Here is a 16,008-nt window from a genome sequence, read left to right as displayed (position 1 = left end):
GGTTTTGTTTGCTTTTGCAATTTCTCTCTAATGCTGCAAATACTGGGATGTGCTGCCTGCAAGAGGTCGGGCTGCCCCGGGCACCGCGGTGTAACCCAGGGTTTTGTGCAGGGCGACTTCCCGGGGATGCGGCCTGAAGCCTCTTTACCTCGGCGCTGTTGCGGCGGCTCCTCCACCACCTCCTCCTCCTCCATCTGCTGCGGCGGCTGTTTGTCGACCCCCGGCACACCCAGGCTCATCCCCATCTTCATCCCGCTCGATGTCCTCCACACCTCCGACTGCCACTCGGCCGGATCCCCGCCCCGCGGCGACGCCGCCTCCTCAGGCAGAGAGCGCTGCCGTCCGGCGGCCGCTCCGCTCGCCATCGTCATGGGGGGGGGAGGGAGGAAGGGGGCGGGGCATTCTTCCGGAAATAGCCGAGGGGCGGGCGGAGGGAGCCGAGCTCGGCACGGAAATTGTCGATGCCCGGAGCCGGAAGTATTCCGGACCGGACTCGCCAAGAGCCGGAAATCCCCGATTCTGAGACGGAACTACCCGAAGGTACGGGGGGGGTGGGGAAATTAGCTTAAAAGCACGATTAAAAATTACATTAAAGCTATCGTACCAGAAACCCACGCACCACAGAATTTTAACGGTCTGTCAGTTAATTCCCGCACTTTTAAATGCCGCAGGACGTTAATGCAGCTCTCCTGGCAACCGTTGCTGCGGTGACGAGCCAGGTGGTGTCCAGGTAACGGTTGCTCGGGTGACCGCGCACAGATCGATCCCGGATGGCCGAGTACCCGTGTGGCGTGGACTGTCGCTGTGGCTGTCACCCCCTGGAGGTGCCCCGCTGCCTCCACTGGAAGGAGAAGGAAGTGGCTTACTGGATACAGAAACTGGGCTTCCCCCAGTACAAGGTGAGGGGATAGAGAAAGGCAAATATCCACCAGGCACATATCCACCCAGGGCAGATTATATACCTGGGCAGATACAGGAGGGAAAATATCCATCCTGCAGATATATACCTGGGCAGATACAGGGGGGCAAACATCCATCATGCAGATATATACCTGGGTAGATAAAGGAGGGCAAATATTCATCATGCAGATATATACCTGGGCAGATACAGAAGGGCAAATATCCATCATGCAGATTTATACCTGGGCAGATACAGGAGGGAAAATATCCATCATGCAGATATATACCTGGGCAGATTATATACCTGGGGAGATACAGGGGGGAAAATAGCCATCATGCAGATATATACATGGGCAGATATCAGAGGGCAAATATCCATCATGTAGAGATATACCTGGGCAGATACAGGGGGGCACATATCCATCATGCAGATATATACCTGGGCAGATTGCCACCTGGGCAGATTATATACCTGGGTAGATACAGGAGGGCAAATATCCATCCTGCAGATATATACCTGGGCAGATACAGGGGGGCAAACATCCATCATGCAGATATATACCTGGGCAGATTATATACCTGGGTAGATACAGGGGGGCAAATATCCATCATGCAGATATATACCTGGGCAGATACAGGGGGCAAATATCCATCATGTAGATATATACCTGGGTAGATAAAGGAGGGCAAATATCCATCATGCAGATATATACCTGGGCAGATTGCCACCTGGGCAGATATATATCTGGGTAGATACAGGAGGGCAAATATCCATAATGTAGATATATTCCTGGGAAGATACAGGAGGGCAAATACCATCATGCAGATTTATACCTGGGCAGATACAGGGGGCAAATATCCATCATGCGTATATATACCTGGGCAGATACAGGGGGGCAAATATCCATCATGCAGATATATACCTGGGCAGATTGCCACCTGGGCAGATTATATACCCGGGTAGATACAGAAAGCCAAATATCCATCATGCAGTTATATATTTGGGCAGACACAGGGGGTAAATATCCATCACATAGATATATACCTGGGTAGATTACCACCTGGGCAGATATATACCTGGGTAGATACAGGAGGGCAAATATCCACCATGCAGGTATATACCTGGACAGATTGCCACCTGGGCAGATATATACCTGGGTAGATACAGGATGGCAAATATCCACCATGCAGGTATATACCTGAGCAGATTGCCACCTGGGCAGATATATACCTGGGTAGATACAGGAGGGCATATATCCATCATGTAGATATATACCTGGGTAGATACAGGTGAGCAAATATCCATCATGTAGATATATACCTGGGTAGATACAGGAGGGCAAACATCCATCATGCAATTATCTACTTGGCTAGATACAGGAGGGCAAATATCCATCATGCAGATATATACTTGGGCAGATTATATACCTGGGTAGATACAGGAGGGCAAATATCCACCATGTAGGTATATACCTGGGCATATTGCCACATGGGCAGATATATACCTGGGTAGATACAGGAGGGCAAATATCCATGATGTAGATATATTCCTGGGAAGATACGGGAGGGCAAATACCATCATGCAGATTTATACCTGGGCAGATACAGGGGGCAAATATCCATCATGTAGATATATACCTGGGCAGATACAGGGGGGCAAATATCCATCATGCAGATATATAGCTCGGCAGATACAGGGGGGCAAATATCCATCATGCAGATATATACCTGGGCAGATTATATACCCGGGTAGATACAGAAAGCCAAATATCCATCATGCAGCTATATACCTGGGTAGATACAGGGGGGCAAATATCCATCATGCAGATATATACCTGGACAGATACAGGAGGGCAAATATCCATCATGCAGATATATACTTGGGCAGATTATATACCTGGGCAGATATAGGAGGGAAAATATCCATCGGGCAGATATCCACCCAGGCAAATATCTACCTGGGGCAAATATCCACCCAGGCAGTTATCCACCTGGGCAGCTTTCCACTTGGTAACATATACATCCAATCAAATATACAACAGCACAGATATCCGCCTGGGCAGATATCTAGCAGGGCAGATATCTAGCCGAACTGATATTCACTTGGGCATATATTCACCTGGGCAGATATCCACCTAGGCAGATAGCCACTGGGCAGATATCCACCCAAGCAGATAAACATCCCGGCAAATATACAACTGTATAGATATCCATCAGGGAAGTTATATACCTGGACAGATATATACCCAGGCAAATATACGGATGGATAAATATACACCTGGGAAGATATACACCCAGGCAAATACACACATGATACACCAGGCACATATCCACCAGGGCAGATATATACTTGGACACATATACGACTAGACAAATATGTACTCAGAAAAATTTACATCCAGGCAAAGGTATCCTGTGTGAAATATACACCCGGCCAAATATGTGGGCAGATGTGCACCTGAGTAAACATATACCTGGGCAAATGTACATCAGGACAAATATACACCTGGACACAAATGCACCTGGGAAAATATACACCTAAGCAGATATATACCCGGGCAAATATATACCCTTGCAAATTATACACCTGGGCAAATATACACTCCAGCAAACACATAGCTAGGCAAACATATCCAGGGAACATATATCTGTGCAAATATATACCCACAGGAAATATACACCCTGGGAAATATACACCTGGGCAAATGCATACCCTGGCAATGATATAATGTATGTGAAATATACACCGCGGTAAATATACCCAGGACAAATATATGTCAGAGCAAATATGCATCTGGGGGCTATATACTCCACAGGAACTATAAACCGTGTTAAATATACACCAGGGTAACTGTTGCCAGGGCAAATACATATCAGAGAATATATGCACCTGGGGGAAATATACACCCAGTCAAAAATATACCCAGGCAAATATGCACAGGAAATATATAATACAAGCAAATATGCACACACCAACCTGATTTGGAACTATCGCTGTCGCTGGGTCAAAATCCTGGAACTCCCTTCCTAACAGCAAGTTGGATGTGCCTACACCACATGGACTGCAGCTGTTCAAGAAAACACCTCAGCACCACCTCCTCAAGGACAATTGGAGATGGACAACAAAGGCTAGTCTTGCCAGCGACACCCGCATCCCATGCAAGAATAAAAAAAAACACTGCTGGAAAATATACCCTGGGCAAAAAAAGCCAAATATACCCTGGGCAAATATACATCAGATATATATCATTTAAATTCCTCTAGTCAAATATTCCCCCAACAAGTATATCCCAGGACAATTGTACTCTTGGATAAATATACCCATGGAAAAATCAAAGTGATTCCTGACAACACAGCGGCCTGCTGACGTCATCAGAGTTCTCCAACCTGCGCACATGAGCAAACAGTCTCCTGTGCTTTGAGATGTTGTGCATGCGCAGCCTATGTCACCTACCCCCCCTGGCTTTCCGGCCCCTCGCTCCCCACTCCACCCACCCCCCCCCCCCCACCCCGCTCTCCAGCCGCACGCTCCCCACCACCACCACCCCCCCACCCCGCTCTCCAGCCGCACGCTCCCCACCACCACCACCCCCGCCAAACTCTCCAGTTGCTCGCTTTCGGCCACAGGCCGCTTTCCTCCTCTCGCCATTTGATCCGCCCGAAGAAGCAAAGCGGGCCGCGAGGGGTGACGGGGCGATGTAGGAGTGAGTGGCCAGAGAGTGGGATGGGGGGAAGCAGGGAGTGAGCAGCCGGAGAGTGGGATGGAGATGGGGGGAGGTGAGTGGCCGAAGAGCGGGATGGCACTGAAATCTCACAAAATTATGGAGGGTGCGCAGCACTGTCAGAGGTGCCGTCCTTCTGATGAGACTTTAAACAGTGCAATGTTCTCCGAGTATCAAACATATCCATTGTGTGCTGCCATGGATTGAAGTTGTTTTTCTGTGATAAATTGAGCTGCGCCATCTTTAATCCTGGCAGCAGCCTGAACGTCGCAGACAGTGACATTTCAGTGGATGAGGCTGCATTTGCGCATCTGCCAGTACAGCACCACCTCGTAGTTGCGTTGTCAGCAAACGCAGCCGGGGAAAATATACCCCTGGGAAAATATTCTAACTAAATACCCGCAGGTAAATATGTACCTGGTAAATATACCCCTGGGCAAATGCAGTCTTGGATGAATAAAGCCCTGGACAAATATGCGCCAGGAAAATACACTGACTAAATACCCTCTCGGAGAAACCCAGCCCATTTGATCTCACCCAATCCTGATTACTCACTATACCTTTTTCCCAGCTCTAAATGAAATGGGCCCAGTCTCAACCCTCCTCCTCACCACCACCTCCATTCCAAATTGACCCTTGTGTAATGTTTTTTGGTTCTTTATTCCAGGATACTTTTATATCAAACAGAATCTCTGGCAGGAAACTCATTTTTGTCAACTGCTCCACCCTGCCCAGAATGGGAATCACAGACTTCGAGCACATGAAGGTCAGTCTGCTGTTTGAAAGAAATACTTGTCCATCTCCCGCTGGTGTACCATTTTAAAGTCATACGCTCTGTCCTTATGTTCTTGGTAGTGTGGAGGAACAGAGGGATCTTGGGGTCCATGTCCATAGATCGCTCAAAGTTGCCACCCAAGTTGATAGGGTTGTTAAGAAGGCGTATGGTGTGTTGGCTTTCATTAACAGGGGGATTGAGTTTAAGAGCCGCGAGGTTATGCTGCAGCTCTATAAGGCCCTGGTTCGACCACACTTGGAATATTGTGTTCCGTTCTGGTCGCCTCATTATAGGAAGGATGTGGAAGCTTTAGAGAGGGTGCAGAGGAGATTTACCAGGATGCTGCCTGGACTGGAGGGCATGTCCTATGAAGAAAGGTTGAGGGAGCTAGGGCTTTTCTCATTGGAGCGAAGAAGGATGAGACTTGACTTGATAGAGGGGTACAAGATGATGAGAGGCATAGATAGAGTGGATAGCCAGAGACTTTTTCCCAGGGCGGAAAGGGCTATCACCAGGGGGCATAATTTTAAGGTGATTGGAGGAAGGTTTCAGGGAGATGTCAGAGGTAGGTTCTTTACACAGAGAGTGGTGGGTGCGCGGAATGCACTGCCAGTGGTGGTGGTAGAAGCAGATACATTAGGGACATTTAAGCGACTCTTGGATAGGTACATGGATGATAGTAGAATGAAGGGTAGGTAGTTAGTTTGATCTTAGAGTAGATTAAAGGTTCGGCACAACATGGTGGGCCGAAGGGCCTGTACTGTGCTGTACTGTTCTATGTTCTATGTTTACAGTCCCATTAGAAGTTCCCACATCCACATTTATGTCTGAAACTCCACCCCTAGTTCCCATCAACGGTAAATAAATCTGGGATGAGAGAACCAAGTGAAGTCTTGCGAGAAAACGTGTCAACTTGGGGTAATGGGGCCAGGTAGGTTATATTGGAAACTGCCAATGTAAACTGGTCATTCTGTCATTACATTCTGCAGCCAATGGTGGTGTTGTAGCACCTCCACTGGGAAATGATATAATTACAGTGTGACAAGTTTACATAGACAATTAATATTAATGTTCATAAAGGAAATTATAACTGAAAATTTGACAAAGAGCAATTAATATGTCAATGCATTAAACAGATGTAAGCTTTGGGGGCAGGGTAACAGGAACATGGAGGGTTGCACTAGAGAGCAGTAAGATTTCCTCACACCAGCTGTTCAGCACATGGAGAGTACTGCCTGTGTGGAGTTTGCAAGTTCTCCCTGTGTCTGCGTGGGTTTTCTCCGGGTGCTCCGGTTTCCTCCCACAAGCCAAAAGACTTGCAGGTTGATAGGTAAATTGGCCATTATAAATTGTCACTAGTATAGGTAGGTGGTAGGGAAATATAGGGACAGGTGGGGATGTTTGGTAGAAATATGGGATTAGTGTAGGATTAGTATAAATGGGTGGTTGATGTTCGGCACAGACTCGGTGGGCCGAAGGGCCTGTTTCAGTGCTGTATCTCTAATCTAATCTAATCTAATCATAATCTATGAATCAGTGTTCATATATGAACCTTGCGAGCTGAGTCTGGCTGTTTCTCTGGCAGGCAGGGATTGTTTAAGAGCCTGTTACTGGTCTCACAGCTGTACTGATGGAGTTTGAGGAGCAGGACATCTGCTGGGGGTGATGTGTGTTTCAACACTGGCATCTACCTGGCAATATGGAAAATTGCCCAGGTATGTCCTGTACACAAAAAGCAGGACAAATCCAACCTGGCCAATCACCGCCCTATCAGTCCACTCTTGATCAATAGCAAAGTGATGGAAGGCGTCGTCAACAGTGCTATCAAGCGGCACTTGCTCAGCAATAATCTGCTCAGTAACGCTCAGTTTGGGTTGCGCCAGGGCCACTCAGCTCCTGACCTCATTAAAGCCTTGGTCCAAATGTGGACAAAAGAGCTGAACTCCAGAGGTGACATCAAGGCAGCATTTGACCAAATGTGGCATCAATGAGCCCTAACAAAATTGAAGTCAATGATAATTGGCAGAATACTCTCCACTGGTTGGAGTCATACCTAGCACAAAGGAAGATGGTTGTGGTTGTTGGAGGTCAATCATTTCAGTCCCAGGACATCACTGCAGGAATCAATGGAAATCAGGGGGAAAATTCTCCGCTGGTTGGAGTCATACCGAGTGCAAAGGAAGATGGTCATGGCTGCTGGAGGTCAATCATCTCAGTTCCAGGATATCACTGCAGGAGTTCCTCAGGGTAGTGTCTTAGGCCCAACCATCTTCAGCTGCTTCATCAATGACCTTCCCTTCATCATAAGGTCAGAAGTGGGGATGTTCGCTGATGATTACACAATGTTCAGCACCATTCATGACTCCTCAGATACTGAAGAGGTCCATGTAGAAATGCAGCAAGAACTGAACAACATCCAGGCTTGGGCTGATAAGTGGCAAGTAACATTCACGCCACACAAGGGCCAAGCAATGACCATCTCCAACAAGCGAGAATCTAACCATCCTTCCTTGACATTCAAGGGCATCACCATCGCTGAAACACCACTGTCAACATCCTGGGGTTACCATTGACCAGAAACTGAACTGGACCAGCACTGTGGGGCGGCACAGTGGCGCAGTGGTTAGCACCGCAGCCTCACAGCTCCAGCGACCCGGGTTCAATTCTGGGTACTGCCTGTGTGGAGTTTGCAAGTTCTCCCTGTGTCTGTGTGGGTTTCCTCCGGGTGCTCCGGTTTCCTCCCACATGCCAAAGACTTGCAGGTTGATAGGTTAATTGGCCATTATAAATTGCCCCTAGTATAGGTAGGTGGTAGGGGAATATAGGGACAGGTGGGGATATGGTAGGAATATGGGATTAGTGTAGGATTAGTATAAATGGGTGGTTGATGGTTGGCACAGACTCGTTGGTCCGAAGGGCCTGTTTCAGTGCTGTATCTCTAAACTAATCTAAAACATAAATCCTGTGGCTACAAGAGCAGGTCAGAGGCTGGGAATTCTGCGGTGAGTAATTCACCTCCTGACTCTCCAAAGCCTGTCCACCATCTCCAAGGCACAAGTCAGGAGTGTGATGGAATACTCTCCACCTGCCTGGATGGGTGCAGCTCCAACAACACTCAAGAAGCTCGACACCATCCAGGATATAGCAGCCCACTTGTTTGGCACCCCATCCATCACCTTCAACATTCACTCCCTTCAACACTGATGCACAGTGGCAGCAGTGTGTACCATCTACAAGATGCACTGCAGCAACGCACCAAGGCTCCTTAGACAGCACCTTCCACACCTGCGACTAGAAGGACAAAGGCAGCAGATGCATGGGAACACCACCACCTGCAAGTTCATCTCCAAGCCACACACCATCCTGACTTAGAACTATATCATCGTTCCTTCACTGTCACTGGGTCAAAATCCTGGAACTCCCTTCCTAACAACACTGTGGGTGTACTTACACTACATGGACTGCAGCGGTTCAAGAAGGCGGCTCACTACCACCTTCTTAAGGGCAATTTGGGATGAGCAACAAATGCTGGCCTTGCCAGCGATGCTCACATCCCATGAAAGAAGTTTTTAAAAAACCCTCCGCGCTCCTCCAATTCTGGTCTCCTGCATGTCTCTGATTTTATTCATTCTATCGTTGGTGGCTGTGCATTCAGCTACCTGGATCCTAAGCTCTTGAATTCCCTCCCTAAACCTCTCTTTACTTTTAAGACGCAGCCATAAAACCTACTTGTTCGACCAAACTTTTGGTCCCCTGACCTAAAATCTCATTATGTGGCTCAGTGTCAAATTTTGTCTGACTTTTAAAAATTTATTTGTGGGGTGTGGGCATTGCTGGCAAGGCTAGCATTTGTTGCTTACCGCTAAATGCCCTTGATAAGGTGGGTGGTGCGGGAGAAACACAGAGTGGGGAGCAGTTAAATAAAGCACGAGGATTGTGGCCTACAGCATTTACCTTCCAGGAGAGCAGCAGGCAGGAGTGGACTTACGGGAGGAACACGGAGCTGGGAGCAGTTAAATAAAGGCCAAGGATTGCAGCCTACAGCACTTCCCTTCCGGGAGAACAGCGGACCTGCAGGAGAAACACAGAGTGGGGAGCAGTTAAATAAAGGCCGAGGATCACAGCCGACTGCATTTGTGTTCTGGGATAGAAGTGGGCAGGAGTGGACCTGCGGGAGGAACAGGGAGCAGGGAGCAGTTAAATGAAGGCTGAGGATCACAGCCTACAGCACTTACCTTCCAGGAGAGCAGCGGACAGAAGCGGACCTGCAGGAGAAACACAGAGCGGGGAGCAGTTAAATAAAGGCAGAGGGTTGCGGCCTACAGCACTTACCTTCCAGGAGAGCAGCGTACAGGAGTGGACCTGCAGGAGAAACACAGAGTGGGGAGCAGTTAAATAAAGGTCGCGGATTGCGGCCTACAGCACTTATCTTCCAGGAGAGCAGCGCACAGGAGCGGACCTGTGGGAGAAACATGGAGCGGGGAGCAGTTAAATAGAGGCCGAGGATCGCAGCCAACAGCGCTTACCTTCCAGAAGAGGAGCGGACCTCCGGGGCGAACACGGAGCAAAGAGCAGTTAAAGGCCGAGGATCGGGGCCTACCACACTTACCTTCCGGGAGAGCAGCGGACAAGAGTGAACCTGCGAGAGGAACATGGAACAAGGAGCAGTTAAATAAAGGCTGAGGATCACAGCCTCCAGCACTTATCTTCCGGGAGAGCAGCGGACCTGCGGTAGGAACATGGAGTGGGGAGCAGTTAAATAAAGGCCGAGGATTACGGCCTACAGCATTTACCTACCAGGAGAGCAGTGGACAAGAGTGGACCTGCGAGAGGAACACAGAGCGGGGAGCAGTTAAATTAAGGCTGAGGATCGTGGTCTACAGCACTTGCCTTCCGGGAAAGCAGTGTACAGGAGCGGACCTGCGGGAGGAACACGGAGCGGGGAGCAGTTAAATAAAGGCCGAGGATCGTGGCCTACAGCATTTACCTTCTGAGAGAGCAGTGGACCTGCGGAAGGAACACGGAGCGGGGAGCAATTGAATAAAGGCCGAGGATTGCAGCCTACAGCATTTACCCTCCGGGAGAGCAGCGTACAGGAGTCTAGGCAGTCTGAGTTTAAAAACAAAAGTGAACAGTGACATCACAGGAAAGCTGTAAGGTGATTGCTTGGTGAGTAACTATTGTTAGGGAATATCTGTAAATACTGTTATGGTGTGTGTGTGAATAGCTACAAATTAGGAAAAAAATGTAATTAATTTTAAGGTAGTTACATAAATATTAATTTTAAGGCACACAGGCAGGAAGGAAAAGCTAGTGAGTCTACTGTTCTGTTTTATGTTTTAAGGTTTATTACAGTGGTTATTACTACTAGTGTTAGCATTTTAGTATTGATAGGGTATATTAATAGTGGAAAGGTAGATTAGTTTTGGTAGGTGGACTTCACAGTGAAGCAGATAGGTGATTGGCTGGGTGAGACCTCGGAGCTACAAATAGCACAAGAAGGGAGAGAGCAGCGAGGCACAGGGAGCTAGTCGGTAAGTATCTGCTGGATATTTTCTTTTCTTATTTTCTGCTGATTTTTATTTTTTCTCTAACATTTATGTCTATCTACTAAGTAGAAGCTAAAATACCAGTAGTCGGTAGATGGTTACCCGTTTGCTCGTTCTTTTTATAACCATTTATTGTGTTTATTTAACTTCCAATTTTTAGTTCAGTAAATAAATAATTCGAGGCATGGCAGGGCTGCTCGCACCTGTTGAATGCACATCCTGTGCCATGTGGGGTAAAGGCCTGCTCGGGTCTGCAAATGAAACCCGACCTGAGCCCAATCGAACCACATCCGACCCGAGCTCAACCCGGCCTGAGTCCTTTCATTTTTTTCCCGCCATGGGGTATGGATAAAGTGCCACAAAATGCAAAAAGTATTGGTGAAAAGAGACATGTTGTTGAAACTTTTTGTCTTGCACTCATCAGGACAATCCGCAAGAATACCAATGTAAGAGAAAACAACAACTTTATACTGTATGGGAAGAGAGTGTTGATTGGTTCGCAAGTGAACTGTGATTGGTAGAGGCATTGCCATGGAAAATGCACCAGTTTACAGTGACTGCAGTTAACTGACAAGCATTATTTGCCTTCTCCATGGCATATGAGTACATTAAGAGTAAGAGGATAACTAAGGAAAGGGTAGGGCCTATCCAATACGTACAGGGGAACCTGTGCGTGGATGCAGAAGCTATAGACAGGGTTCTTAATGAGTTTTTGTCTCTTGTCTTCACAAAGGAGAGGGATGATGTAGACATTGTAGTAAAAGAGGAGGAGTGTGAAATATTAGATATAAGCATAATGAGAGAGGAAGTACTAGAGGGTCTGACATCCTTGAAAGTGGATAAATCACCAGGGCCGGATGGATTATATCCCAGGCTGTTAACGGAAGCCAGGGAGGAAATGACGGATGCTCTGAGGATCATCTTCAAATCCTCACTAGATGCAGGCGAGGTACCAGAGGATTGGAGGTCTGCGAATGTTGTATTCTTTAAAAAGGGTGCGAGGGATAAGTCGAGTAGTTATCCGCCAGTCAGTCTGACCTCGGAAGTGGGCAAACTATTAGAATCAATTCTAAGAGTTAGGATAAACTGCCACTTAGAAAAAAAACAGATTAATCAGGGATAGCCAGCATGGATTTGTTAAGGGAAGGCCATGTCTTACTAACTTAATTGAATTTTTTGAAGAAGTAACAAGGAGGATTGATGAGGATAGTGCAGTGGATGTGGTTTACATGGATTTTAGTAAGGCATTTGACAAGGTCCCACATGGCAGACTGGTCAGAAAAATAAAAGCCCATGGGATACAGGGATTTATGGCAAGTTGCATCCAAAATTGGCTCAGTGACAGGAGACAAAGGGTAGTGGTCGACAAACGTTTTTGTGAATGGAAAGCTGTTTCCAGTGGCATTTCACAGGGCTCACTGTTGGGTCCCTTGCTGTTTGTGGTATATATTAATGATTGGACTTAAATGTGGGAGGCATGATTGGGAAATCTGCAGATGACACAAAAATTGGCCGTGTAGTTGATAGTGAAGAGGACAGCTGTAGACTCCAGAATGATATTAATGGTTTGGTTGAGTGGGCTGAAAAGTGGCAAATGGAATTCAATCGGAGAAGTGTGAGGTAATGCATTTGGGGAGGGCAAATAAAGCAAGGGAATACACAATAAACAGGAGGATATTGAGAGGTGTAGAAGAAGTGAGAGACCTTGGAGTGCATGTCCACAGGTCCCTGAAGGTGTCAGGACAGGTAGATAAAGTGGTGAAGATGCCATATGGAATGCTTTCCTTTATTGGATGAGGTATAGAATACAAAAGCAGGGATGTAATTCTGGAACTGTATAAAAGTGCTGGTTAGGCCACAGCTGGAGTATTTACAGTTCTGGTCAACACAATATAGGAAGGACATAATTGCTCTGGAGAGAGTACAGAGGAGATTTACAAGAATGTTGCTAGGGCTTGAAAGTTGCAGCTATGAGGAAAGAATGGATCAGCTATGGTTGTTTTCTTTAGAACAGCGGAGGCTGAGGGGTGACTTAATAGAGGTGTACAAAATTATAAGGGGCCTAGACAGAGTAGACAGGAAGGGCCTGTTTCGCATAGCGGAGAGGTAAATTACCAGGGGGCACAGATTTAAAGTGATTGGTAGAAGGATTAGAGGAAAAGCTTTTTCACCCAGAGGGTGGTGGGTGTCTGGAATTCACTGCCCGGATCGATGGTGGAGGCAGAAACCCTCAACTCATTTAAAAAGTACCTGGACATGCATCCTAAATGCTGTAACCTGCAAAGCTACAGACCAGGTGCTGGAAGGTGGGATTAGATTGGGCAGCTAGTTTTTTCAGCCAGCACAGACACGATGGGCTGAATGGCCTCCTTCTGTGCCGTAATTTTTTTATGGTTCTAAGGTGGTGGTGAGCTGCCTTCTTGAACCGCTGCAGTTCATGTGGTGTAGGTACTCCCACAGTGCTCTAAGGGAGGGAGTTCCAGGATTCAGACCCAACGACAATGATATTGCTCCTGTGAAGCAACTCGGAAATTTTTACTACGTTAAATAAGCTATAGAAATGCAATTTGCTGTTGTTTTTAGGTGATTTCCCATGCGATTCAGAAGCTGCTGGATACTGAGGAGCCACTCTGGCGTCGGAGCATTGCCCAACCCCGCAGGGATCGCATGGGCCTGTTTCTTGAGCGTAAGGCTCCGACAGGACCGAGAGCTGATGCACTAACTTTGGAAGAGTTCCTGAAGGAGCTGGAGGACTGAATTGCCTCCACACTCTGAGTACCAACTGAGAAGAATCCTACCTATTAGGATCATAAAGAAACATGGGCTTAAAAGTTGTTTGAAGGTTTTCATGGTGAGAGCAGTAACGTTGCGTAAGATAATTTTACGGTTTTACACCATGTGAATATGCTTTGAAAAGAGCAGTGAACTTTGCCCAAAATGTCGAGACCTGCCAGTTCTTCTAAGAACTTTTTTTTCAAGGAAATAACTGCTGTTTTCAGAGCAAATTCGCATGATGTTAAACTGTAAAATCGTGTTACTCAACATTAAACATGGGCTTTTCAGGGTGGGGTCTCAGACCCGAAGGAGACCAAAAAAAAAAGGGATTCTAGGATGTCCTGGTTATGGGATTTCTGTATTTTACAAGATGTAGTATTGTGTTTTTGTTAGTATGTAATCGTGTGTGTGTGTGCCTTTGATCACTGTGATCTGCTCAACACACTGTTACCAGTTCTGTAAGTTAGTCACCACTGTTAGGATCAGTTGAGGAGGGGTTGAAGGGTTCCCCTCTTTTCCCTTTCCTTGTTTGACCACAACAGATTTTTTTTTAAGTGGATATACTTGCCAATTCAGTGAGTGTTTACTTGTTTACGCGCCATGATCATAAAAAGAGCCAATCAGACTGTTTTTCTCGAACTAACAAAGAAAGAGGTTAACTTTATTGTATTTAAATCAATCTCAGTAAAAATAATAAAATACGCTCCAACTTTCACACACACACACACACACACAAATAGGTTACAGAGTGAGGAAGGATAGATTGGTCGAATTAGAGTCCAGAGAAATAAAAGGAGTATATAGTCTATGGAGGTTGGTGACTCAGCTGGCTTCAGGCTCAATTCGGTGGTCCTGAGGCTTCCAGGTTGAAGATGTGGATGCTGATTCAGTGGTTCTCCGGGAGACAGCAAAGTGGCTGCTTTCCTTCGAGAGGGAGATCGCTGTTCTTTTCCAGAAGGTTCTCTAAACTGTGTAACTGAAGGAGGTTTCTGTCTGTTCTCTTCCGGAAAGTTCTTTAAACTGTCTCAATAGCTCCCCGGCAGGCTTAAGTCACCAAGCACAGCGAGCATCGGTCGGTGAACAGACTAATACAATCAAACACAGATCAATTAAGTCACTGAACACTACAGTCTGCAGCAGGCAATATGTCTTGGTGTTCACAGTCAGCAGACAGAGTTCAAAGCTTGCAATGTTTGAATGGTTTGTCTCTCAGTTTAATATTCAGGTTTCCAGCTGGTGGAGTAACAAATCATCATTCAATCTAGCACGCTTTCATGAAGCCATATTTATGAATTTCTACTTTTGCTGTTAAGCATCCTGTGATGGGGCCTTACGAAATGCTGATTATATAATATCCATCAGCTCCAATTTGGGATGTGTCCAGATGTTTTCTCTGAATGTAAAGGGTTTGATACTAGCAATCATTAGCAAACGTGGGTCTCGTGTGAACTAAAATGTTATGTGTTGTGTGAACATTGCCCTGTTCTGATGGTTAACCCCAGCCGCAGGAAGTTGCCTATTAGAGGCTATGCAGAATACCCATTATATCTCCACCCACCCATCGCACTGCGACACCACACGCTAAAAGCTAAACTACCATCTGGAGCTATTTACAAATGATTTGGGCCAAGGTTGCAAGTTCTTGATGATGGATGAATCCAGGGCACATGAGATTTGCAGTTTGCCAAATTTTACGAGGATCAATTTTGCTCACCCCAAATTCAGTGAGGTGCAGACGAATAGAGGTCTCATTTAAAAATGTCACATTATCACATGCATGTTGACGACACCCAGTTCTACCTCACCACCGCCCCTCCCTACCCTTCCACTGTCTCTGATTTGTCACACTGCTCATGCGATATTCAGTACTGGATGAGCAGAAATTTACTTCTAATAAATATTGGGAAGACTGAAGCCATTGTCTTCTGGTCCCTGCCACAAACTGCATTCTCTAACCACTGACTGCATCCCTCTCCCTGGGCACTGTCTAAAGCTGAACCAGACTATTCACAAGCCATTCTGGACCTGGTATTGGGGAATGAGCCCGGCCAGGTGGTCGAAGTTTCAGTGGGGGAGCATTTCGGGAGCAGTAACCATAATTCCATAAGTTTTAAGGTACTTAACAAAGAAAGAACAAAGAACAAAGAAAATTACAGCACAGGAACCCTCCATGCCTGCGCCGATCCAGATCCTCTATCTAAACCTGTCGCCTATTTTCTAAGAGTCTGTATCTCTTTGCTTCCTGCCCATTCATGTATCTGTCTAGATACATCTTAAAAGACGCTAT

General features: G+C 46.7%; 2 protein-coding genes across 2 annotated transcripts in view; one reads left to right on the top strand and one right to left on the bottom strand.

The window, feature by feature from the left end:
* The window catches only part of tmed8 (transmembrane p24 trafficking protein 8), a 37,680-nt gene extending 37,279 nt beyond the window's left edge, over positions 1–401 (bottom strand). Inside the window, exon 1 of the mRNA XM_068038478.1 lies at positions 149–401. Within this exon, the coding sequence (XP_067894579.1) occupies positions 149–371 (223 nt within the window). The 5' untranslated portion in view covers positions 372–401. The remainder of the gene's footprint in view (positions 1–148) is intronic.
* Positions 402–490: 89 nt separating this feature from the next.
* Positions 491–14,546, top strand: LOC137373550 (sterile alpha motif domain-containing protein 15-like). Its single transcript, XM_068038479.1, has 4 exons — positions 491–540; positions 672–899; positions 5,290–5,388; positions 13,530–14,546. Exons 2-4 carry the CDS (start codon positions 771–773, stop codon positions 13,701–13,703), a joined length of 402 nt encoding a protein of 133 aa, XP_067894580.1. The 5' UTR covers positions 491–540; positions 672–770; the 3' UTR covers positions 13,704–14,546.
* The last annotated feature ends 1,462 nt before the right edge of the window (positions 14,547–16,008 follow it).

The sequence above is a fragment of the Heterodontus francisci genome, chromosome 9 (assembly GCF_036365525.1).
Source record: "Heterodontus francisci isolate sHetFra1 chromosome 9, sHetFra1.hap1, whole genome shotgun sequence".
Lineage (NCBI taxonomy): Eukaryota > Metazoa > Chordata > Chondrichthyes > Heterodontiformes > Heterodontidae > Heterodontus > Heterodontus francisci.
The sequence above is the reverse complement of the archived record's forward strand: the minus strand, read 5'-3'. Positions and strand labels throughout refer to the sequence as shown.